Genomic DNA, 10531 nt, shown 5'->3' with positions numbered 1-10531 from the left:
AGGGATTTGAGATCTGGAGATGCACCGTCCGATTACTTCTGTGTGCGAAATCAAAACGGTGCGATATGTTACTGCGCCAAATGTTCTATTTTTAATCTTTTTCTGTACCTTTCTATTTTTAATCTATTTTTGATATTTGTTTTTAAAGAAGTATTTATAGTTGGGCCCAATTCTGCACAACGCATCCAGATTTTCAAATAGAAAACGAGTAGTTGGGCCTGGTGTCTGGACCCACAGTGGGACCCGAAAAATTCAAAAATGGTTTGTTCCAGAACATAAACAAAAGTAATAAGATCCAAAGGCGGAGATCATAGCGTCAATCTAAAGCCACGCGCGGAATCATCCAAGCCATTTAAGTAGCGTCCCTCCCCCACCTCCATACTCAATCGCCGCCTTCGTCTCCGTCTGTCTCTCTCACTCATCGCTGCTCTTAGATTCTCTCTCTCTCTCTCGCCACTGGCCGCCTCGAACAACAATGGTATCTCTCGCTCGCTCTCTCTCTAATCCTTGTCCTGCTTTCGTTAGGGCTTAGGGTTTAGCTGCTGGTCGATCAATTTTGTTTCGATTTGGTTCGTGTTTGAATTTTTCCTTGTTTTGAATTTGTTCCTGTAGGCTTTGCCGAACCAACAGACTGTTACTTATCCAAGCTTTAAGCTCGTCATCGTTGGCGATGGAGGCACTGGTAATCTTCCGTTTACATGTTTTGTTTGGTTTTTTTTTTTTTTTTAATTGATGTTTTCATTGACTGTATTTAAACAATTATTGCCATTTTCAAAATTAGGGTTTCGAGAAGAATTTGATTCAATCGAATATGTTGTCTGGATTTTTACATATTTGACTAAAAATAGTAATTAAATTGAAAAAGGCACCATATTTGGTTTGTTTTGTGATACTATCTAATTAAATTGATCTTGATTGAAATAAATAATCTTTTTTAGTGAAATTATTTCATTCCTGTATGAGGTTTATTTGTCTGTAAATGTGATTTATATGTCTTTGAAAAATTAGGGATAAGAGCAGAGAAATGTCGAGCTAATTAGGGATTAATAATGTGTTTTGCAAAATATTAATTTTGTTAACACAAATTTGGAGCTACATAGTCTGGGAAATAAGAAACAGTATTAACTATTCTTGATGTTGTAGCTTGTTGTGTGATGATTTGGATTGGGGCTGAATGGTGATGATTTATGCAGGAAAAACTACTTTCGTGAAGAGGCATCTCACTGGTGAATTCGAGAAGAAATACGAACGTAAGAGATGTTCTCGACACTTTACTACATTGTGACTTTGTGTTAGGTGATTGTTGTAATGAGTTTGATCGTGATATGTTTGCTTATACATTTTGCTTTACTTTTCCTTGCAAACAGCAACCATTGGTGTGGAGGTTCATCCACTGGACTTCTTCACAAATTGTGGAAAGATCCGCTTTTACTGCTGGGACACTGCTGGGCAAGAGAAATTTGGCGGTCTTCGTGATGGTTACTAGTAAGTGAAAATATATGTTGCCTCTGCTTTTAATTCTGGTATTTAAAATCCGCATAAAAATGCATTTGACAGTATCTTATGTAACTTCTTGTATATGGGATTAACCATCATTTTGTTTCCTTAGTTTAGGATAATAAATGGTATAAGTGAATTATGTGATAGACACTGATTTATTAGTAGGAAGAACAATACGTAAAGGCTTTGGGGGAAGTCTTTTATGATTATCTGATTGTCTCTGAATTGTTTCTCCAACTGTTTATGGGGATGGTTGGAAATTTTTTTGCCCTTTCATTTTCCTCCTATGTTGAAGGTCTCGCCTAAAATTCTGTGTTGAAATATTCAGCATTCATGGGCAATGTGCAATCATCATGTTTGATGTTACCGCTAGGTTGACATACAAGAATGTTCCTACATGGCACCGTGATCTTTGCCGGTGAGTTTAAACTAAATTCGATTTGTGTTAGGTCTATTGTTTCTTTGATTGTTTTATTTTTATGTTTGTTGATGATGGTTTGGTGTACGTGACTCTAAATGTAATTTCAGTGTTTGTGAGAACATCCCTATTGTTCTCTGTGGCAACAAGGTTGATGTGAAGAACAGGCAGGTCAAAGCCAAGCAGGTTACCTTCCACAGAAAGAAGAATCTGCAGTACTATGAGATATCAGCAAAGAGCAACTACAACTTTGAGAAACCCTTCCTCTACTTGGCGAGGAAGCTTGCAGGGTAATTACAAGCATTCTCATGTTGATATGGTTACTATAGAGTTGTCGATAGTAATACGTGAGATTAATACTGTTGTTACTTCAGTGATGCAAATCTTCATTTTGTCGAGTCTCCGGCCCTTGCTCCTCCGGAAGTGCACTTTGACATGGCTGCCCAACAACAGTAAGAATTTTCTCTACGTTGATGAACCTAAATCTTCTTTGATGTTAACAATGAAATTAGTAACTTTTCAACTCAAACAACGTGGATTCAGTATCTTCTAAAGAGTAAAAATTGGTTTCATCTCGGTTATTTTGCTTCTTGCAGGCATGAAGCCGAGCTTGCATCAGCAGCTGCCCAGCCTCTTCCTGATGATGATGATGAGGCATTTGAATAGACTGGGGGGTGACATTTCAATAGAAAGTGGCTTATTTCTGCTAGGACATGGCCTTCACTCTGCTGGGAATCGGGGATTTGATTTTCAAAATGTCATGTTTACAACACAATGACTCGGTTTTAGTCAGTTTCAACTATAGCTATTATTAGGCATTGTTTCTCATTGGTTGTGCCGGTAGTTAATCGTATGAATGTTTTGCTCTCCAGTCAATTTCTCTTTATTTTCCGCTCTATAATGTTTCCGAAACAACTTTGTTAGACCGAATATTTCCCTGTTCTTGGCTCTTGGCCCTAAGATGAATTGCCGCTTTATTAATCCACGATCGAAATTGGAGGAGTCAGAATTTGGATTCCATCGAAGATGTTCGCAATAGGTCAGGACTGTATTAGACCGACGCTGAGATTTTTCTCGTGTAAACTGATTACGATGAAGGCTTTTCTTGAACAAACCATTGGATCCGGTTGTGTGTAGCCCTCCGTTGTTTTTGGTACGCCGGTCGGAATGTGATTAGGAGGAAGGCTTTGTTGGAGCAATTTGGATTGAGCACTAATCGGCCTTATGAAATACCTGGGTTTGCACAAAACCATTTTAGATCATAATTCTGATGGGCTTCTCGCTTGGGAGCAAAGCAATATCTTGTAGCCAATTTGGGCCCCATAAAAGGGCTGGTCCTAACTCCGTCCGTTGTGAATTTGTGATAAGGTACCACAAATCTGAACTGTACATAGAATGTAGAGACAATAGTTGGAACTGAAACTTTCTCTTAAGGGAAAAAAAGGCTACAATCTTTTTGGTACGAAAGATAATCGAGGAGAGAAATTTAAACCACGAACTTGGGTGCAGGCGTTAACACTTTGAACTAGAGGAACTCAAACACAATACCGTCGGTGTAGGCGTAAACACTTTCGAACCAAATAGATTAAAACAGAGAACCACAAGTGCATGCGTAAACACTCTTACCGCTTCAACTACAATCTCGCACAAGGCTACAACTTGAATTGCCCAAATGTTAATGTTTTTCAACGATATTGACGTTCTTTTTATAGTACAAACATTGCCTTTGTTGCAGTAACAAGTGCATATGGACGTACTATTATGGTCTGTCTGCGAGAGTAAGGAGGGGAGGTCAAGCAGTTTTATCATGTTTGTGTCATGTGTTTGTTCCAAATCTCCAATCATGTGTTTGTGTCTTAAGAACATAAGGGAAAGCAGCAATTAAATGCATTACAAAGTAGTACAAACCTTTCAACACCATAAGTTTGCCTCATCACAACATGTGAAGTCCACATGGCACAGATAAATGCCCTTCTGCTGGCTCTGGCAAATTGCTTCTGGGCCGTACACACACACACAAAACATAGGTCCCAAACCCCCACTTGCTGTGTCTCAGGAACTCAATATAGCGAAAGCTATACGCCTACCAGTACATAGTACTCGTGGCGTGGTTTCCTCTGTTAGCTCCACCGTCCCGCTCTATGCACGACTTCCTGTCTTTTCTAATCTTCGATTTCATTTATTGATATGATTGATTGTTGTAGTGTGCAAAAATCATTATTTAGAACCTAAGTTTTGATATTTTCTTTTGAATACAATGATATATATAGTTGATTGCTTTAGTGTACAGAATCAAACTCGCCATTCACTAGAGCAGAATCTAAAATCCAACACCTGCAGATTGAGAAAAATATCATTAAACTATAGTACTAAGTGGTAGCTTGATACTTTAAATCTAACATAAAAGTTGCCCTAACGAATTATTATTTACCTTGAATAATCAACCCTATCAATAAATGAAATCAAAACTAAAGACAGACTAGTAGAAGCAAGGTTTTCTTGACACGTCCAATCTTTAACAAAAACAAGACGCTACACGGAGAATGTTTCGCTAGTAGGATCATTGTTCATTTCAGAAAACAAGAAAGTTAATAATATGGCTCCCCGGTCACTTAATTTCAGCCCCAATTTACCAAAGATCCCAAGGACTCGTCCTTATCGGTGTCGGTTCGAAGGACACTCATAGAGACCCCAATTGCGTTCAATGTGGGTACATACAACTAGAACTAGGGCACCTGCATCATTCCAACCAGGGGCGTGGGGGCATGTGAAAGCTGGTCTTAGCTCTTGCCAGCATGTTCTATGAGAGTCTATGATATCTTATGTTTCTTTCTGTGCCTTGAGGCTGTAGGGGTGGCCCTTCAACTTCATGGACACTGTCCAAAACTTCAGGGGCTCTCATATGGGATCACAGACCCCATTCCTGTTCCTAACGAGTAAGATGTGATTTTAGCTTTATGGCAGCAACAAGGGTGGCTTCCGTTGTCGGTGGTCGGTCGCCAGTCGGGTTTAGTGTTTATGGCTTTGGGCTAAGACACAATGATATATCCCAATTGGCTTCCATTGTCATTTTTGAAAAGTCATCTTCTATTGCTATGATCCTGAATATGCTCTCTTTGCAGTGACTTCTACTGTCTTGCTTCCTTTTTGTGAAATGGCTATTCTTTCTTTTTCTTAGGGTTTCTCTCTCTTAGCTTCAGTACCGATGTCCATATGTGTTTTCTAACTTCCTAAAAGCTAATTCATTTCATGACACCTAATTGTGACAACTAGCTATGAACTAACATGTTAAAATTTTAAATAAACAGTTCATCGGTAAACTACTAACTATTACACCATGAGAAAACCAATAGGTATAACATTTTTTCACTAACATTTTAGTTTATAAATTAGAGAAGTCGAACATGGATGTAATTTGTATGTAATTAGGTCAAATTTCCAATGTATGATGTGAGACTCATTATTCAACATTACATTTATAGAAAGGGTCGCACCTTTTTATGTTCCTTAGCTCACTAATTAATCACACTTACTGCTCCTTAATCACGCAACAATTAATTAAAATGCATATAGCATACGTTCATAGTTGGTACATTTGTATATATAGATAGATAATGCATTTGAGTACTGAGTACTGAAGATTGCGACTCAACATACTTGGCCATCATATGCAAATTCAGATACGAATTCATATGAATAAATATGGAGAGAGAGAGAGAGAGAGAGAGAGAGGCTCCTCCTCCTCATCGATCCTCATGGTAGGGTAAGGTGGTGGAGCATGAAAGACGATGATGGTGTTGAGAGGAATTCATTGTAGCCTGCTGTGTGCTATGCATATATTAAAAATATATCTTGTAAACTTGAATCAGAACATGTTCTGCAAAGGAGACATGTGCTTACGCATAACGGGACTAACATAAATACAAGGATAGCAAGCAACTGTCTTTGTCTATACATGTATTTTTCATGCTCCTATATATATTTCCAATTTATAGCTAAAGCTAGGGAAACCTGAATTTAATACCACCATTCATAACTTCATATATACTTGTAGTACATAGCTTCTCTCTCTCTCTCTCAACCTAGTTGTGATGATCTGGAATCCCATGCTTTATTTTCTTTCAACTTCATGTCACTTGAAAGCGCAAGGACTGGTCCTATAGTTCATCTAATATTCTCAGCTACCTGCTTTTATTGAATTTGCTAAGAAAACTCGTTTGAAAACTATTTCATTTTCACTTTTTACTTTTTACCTTTTGTGTTTAAGATACTGAGTAAAGGGAATGAGATCCATTATGGATCTCTGTGTCTGAAGTCTGCAGATTGAGAAATCCGGACTGTTCAAGAGAGAGAAAAATATACGGGCTGTTCAAGTTTTGGATTTTTATGAAGTGGACCAGTAGGATGGGCTAATAGCAGTCGTAGAGTTGAATTGAGTGGTCCAAATCTCTAAGCATGCGAGCACCAAACACAGCAATCCGAAGTGGATCTCCATCCTCAGTAAAGTATTGGAAGAAAGAAAAATTGAAGAAGGGTGATGGAAGAAAGGGAAGAAATAAGGAACAATGATATAAACAAAATCTTGAATGTGAAAGTTACTTAAAATCTTTTGGTTTTTATGGTAAATGAAATGGTTGAATAATTAAAACAATGAGATTATTCAGGAATAACCATTGAATAATGCTAAGATTATGTGTTGAATTTTTTGTAGTAGATCCATAATAAAAAAAGTGTTTGTGATTGTTCAAGAATAAATGAAACAAAAGATAATTTCAAGTGTCTTTCTTTTTATCAAAAAGTTTAAGGGAGGAAAGGATATCCCATGTCAGGCCCAAGGCATACCACAAGTTTCTTTGAGGACTTACAAAAGGGTCTTATCCCCTTTTTTGGTTTTTACAAATTGCCCACCAAGAAGGATAGTGGCCAGCGGCACTTGAACCTAGGTCTTGGTCTAGTGAAGAGAACGATCTTTACTAACTCAACCGACGCTCGTTGGCACCATCCTTCATCCTACTTTTCCTGTAGAATTTATTCTACATCTTTCCCACCATTCTTCATCTTTCCCTTCTCCATGAATTTTCCCTCTATCACTAACACAAAAAGTAAAAACCCAAAAGAAAAAACGAAAAACAAAATGGTTATCGAATATGTTCAAAGCTATATTGACTTCATGTTAACAATTATCCGGTAAATTTGGTTATGATCTAATATTCTTATGTCACGCATGTACCAATTTTCTAACATATATAATGTAACTAAGATATTGTAACCCATTATCGGCCTCCTCAATTTTAATATATAGGATACACCAAAGCATACTAAAAAAATCAAGGATCTTGAGTTATTCATATACAAACGATCCTCTAATCACTAGATAGCTTAATAAAAACGAAGATCCAAAGTTCTGTCCGATCAAAGGATTGACAATCCTGACTAGAAAGTTCCACGTATATACTATATACTCGTTCATTAGAGTCAGTCTCATCATGGAATGACATGCCTTCCCTTTTAATGAGTAAATAGTATTCTGCATTTCTGTGAGAATCCTGCAACCAAAAGTAAATCCCTTGCTTCTTCATTCCCTCTTTAATACTGGTTCCGACAAAGTTTAAACCAACAAATTCAATTAGCTGAAAACAATTGTTTGAAAGAAAAAATAGTTTTCACAATTTTTTTCTTCCCTTGTACATATTTATTTATTCAATAAAAAAAATTGGTTTAATCTCTATTTACTACCTTGAAATTTAGTGGTTTTCAACATTTACTACATCAAGTTTTTTTCGTCCCAGAATCATACATAAAGTGTAAATTTTGGAATAATCTCATACATCCGTTAATCAAATTGTTAAATCTCTCGTTAAGGGATGACATGGCGCCTATATTGACAATTACTGAGCGCCACGTGTCATTAAAGGTCCAGCCGGCACCCCCTTCTCCCCCAAAACCTCTCCCTCTATTTCTTCATGCAATGGAAATTCACTAATTAATTCTCCCAAATTCATACCCCCAATTATCCATCCAAAACCCTAACATTCAAACCTCAATCATCAATGGAGCAGCTCAAGACCATCGGCCGGGAGCTCGCGATGGGCTCGCAGGGCGGCTTCGGCCATGGAGAGCGAAGGAGGTGAAGAAGAATTGCTGTGAGGAACGGCGGAGGCGAGAGAAACACGACGCCATGGCCATGGCGGTCTAAGAGGTACAGAGATTTTGTTGATGAAATGCAGAAAATGTCGGGTGGGGGGGGGGGAATGGAGCGGGTTCTGGGTTTGTTTGTTTGTTTTTTTATTTTTTATTTTTTTCACCATTGTTCTCGGAATCGAGAAGAAGTCCACCGCCAAGCTCCAGGACTCGAGGTACCGAGATCACACACACAAAGTGCTTTCTTTGCGTTGATCTAACTGAGGAAAATTGAAGTGGGCTTTAGGGTTAGGGTTTTTTAATCGCATCGATTTCTAATTTTTTTTGGGTTTCAATCGCTGCAATTGGTTGAATCGTGCATTGAATTGAAATTGAAATTGGTAAGTGAGGGTGGTGCAGGTGCAGAAGAAAGAAGGGATGGAAGGGGTGTGGGTTGCAGAAGAGAGAATTGCACCTGAAGAAAGAAGGGAGGGAAGGGGTGTGGGTTGCAAAAGAGAGAAGGGAGGAGAGGGTGCGGGGGAGAAAGTGGGTACGGATGTTTTTTTGTTTTTTGTGTTTTTGTATTTTTTTAATATTAAAGTGGGCCCATATTGACACGTGTCGTTCAATTATTGTCTACATAGACGTCACGTCATCAATTAACAGAAGTTATAACGGAAAACTTAGCGGATGTATGGATTTGAGGTATGACTCTGGAACAAAAAAAACTTCATGTACCAAATGTTGAAAACCACAAAATTTCATGATAGTAAACAGAGATTAATCCAAAAAAAATTAAAAGACAAAAAATAAACGTGTACCGAAATCATTTCCTCAAAAAATAATGTAAAATTATTGATCGATGCGTCTTGAGCCTCTAGAGGGATAGTAATGTGATGAAGCATTGTTTATAATGTAATATCTTTGGTGACAATTACTTACAACTGAATCAAATTAAATATTTGAGGGTCACATGATTGACCGTGTAAACATTCTTCCAACATATTCCTAATTCGTGCCAGTAAATATAAAAATTGCATTGTATCATGCAACACCACGTGCCTCGATCTCGCATGATTAAAAATTTATACTTAAGAATGTAGAAACACATATAATTCAATGAAAAGGGATCCTCTTCAGATCCCTTTCCATCTATTCCGGTATCCGGACCGTTGAAATTTGATCCAACGGCTACAAACAGGGGATTCATTTAAAAGTGATAATAACGGTAGCTGTTGGCTCAAATTTTAACAGTCCGAATTCCGAACTATATGGATCAGATGGAAAGAGATCCGGAAATGATCCGTTTCCTAATTCAATATCTAAAAGAAGAAAAACGTACGAACTATTTTTTGTTTTGAAAAAAGATTGGGCAGTAAACTAGGGAAAACAAAACAAAAGGAGGGTTCTGCGAAACAATACATACAACCTGGAAGACATGGTTGTTGGGAGTGGACAAGTATGGTTTTATAGGGACAAAACATTTGGCATTTTTCACAAGGAAAAATGTAGCAGTTGTTGCTTGGTTTGGTTCCCTTTTACACTTTTGTGAACTGTAAATTTGTACTTTGCAATATCTGTTACTGTGAGAAAATCTTGGGAAGGTAGAAAAAAGTGGTAAAGTGGTAAATAATCATCATAGGTGACAGTGAAGAGTAAAACCAGTGGAACTGTATATAAAAATAAGAAATTAAGGTAATTTAAAACAAAAGCCCTGGATTCACGAGGGGATGTGGCCAGTGTGTGGGTGGAGAGAAGTACGGATTTGACATTGCCTCTGCCTGTGTGATAGAGTACATCACTGCCAGAGGTTGTTATCTTTGTACTCAAAGACAAACCTTGCCAGAGGCAGAGGTTGTTATTTTCTTACTCAAAAGACGGAACTTTTTTACTATGCACCGGTATGTATCTTAAATACTGAATTCTTGACCGTTGATTTTTGGATTCTTTAGTTGCAATGTAATGACTAATGTTTGATTATCATTGCTCAACAGACGCATACCATTCGCTTACGATACACCCAAACATAATCTAAAAAACAAACCAAACCTGCCTTTGCCCTCCTGCTTTCTGTCCCATTGATTTTGGTATGATGTTACAAAACTGCCCTTGTCGACTTTGTTTTTACTCCTGAGGATGACAATGGAGTAGTAGAAAGGGTCCACTTTGACAGTCCAAACTCATCACTGCATGATGACATTCTTCCTTGGGTTAACCATATCTTTCTTTGCACCAAGACAAACAAATCCTGACGTTGCATGTTTGGGTGGGTGTGTCTATTGTCTGTCAATGAATTGCCTGGTCGATCGATCTACCTTTTTCAAAAAATGCCTTGCTACTTTTTGGTAACCGAAAATTACTTGAATTTGGCTTTCCACGAGTTGTGTAAATCAACAAAAGGAAGTATATATGAGTTCCACACTCTATGTTTTGGTCTTAACAATATTCATAATGGAGACCATCATTTACAAACAAACAATTGAATGAGAGTGC

At 37.8% G+C, this 10531-nt stretch overlaps 1 protein-coding gene across 1 annotated transcript; it reads left to right on the top strand.

Annotated features, from left to right (window-relative positions):
- The first annotated feature begins 327 nt into the window (after positions 1 to 327).
- Positions 328 to 2789, top strand: LOC125477999 (GTP-binding nuclear protein Ran-3-like). The gene is made up of 8 exons (XM_048585606.1): positions 328 to 478; positions 613 to 682; positions 1194 to 1250; positions 1368 to 1485; positions 1829 to 1918; positions 2029 to 2208; positions 2293 to 2370; positions 2515 to 2789. The coding sequence occupies exons 1-8, from the start codon at positions 476 to 478 to the stop codon at positions 2582 to 2584; spliced, it is 666 nt and encodes a 221-aa protein (XP_048441563.1). The 5' UTR covers positions 328 to 475; the 3' UTR covers positions 2585 to 2789.
- The last annotated feature ends 7742 nt before the right edge of the window (positions 2790 to 10531 follow it).

This window comes from the organism of the source record quoted next, unplaced genomic scaffold, assembly GCF_019419815.1.
Source record: "Pyrus x bretschneideri cultivar Hongxiangsu unplaced genomic scaffold, Pyrus_bretschneideri_v1 Contig1, whole genome shotgun sequence".
Taxonomy (NCBI): Eukaryota; Viridiplantae; Streptophyta; class Magnoliopsida; order Rosales; family Rosaceae; genus Pyrus; species Pyrus x bretschneideri.
This window is presented reverse-complemented; position numbering and strand designations above follow the sequence as displayed.

Bases quoted from the DNA above. Each gene is read 5' to 3' on its own strand.
- LOC125477999 (XM_048585606.1), top strand. The intron at 2,209-2,292 runs GTAATTACAAGC...TTGTTACTTCAG, and splicing joins TTGGCGAGGAAGCTTGCAGG to TGATGCAAATCTTCATTTTG. The intron at 2,371-2,514 runs GTAAGAATTTTC...TGCTTCTTGCAG, and splicing joins GACATGGCTGCCCAACAACA to GCATGAAGCCGAGCTTGCAT.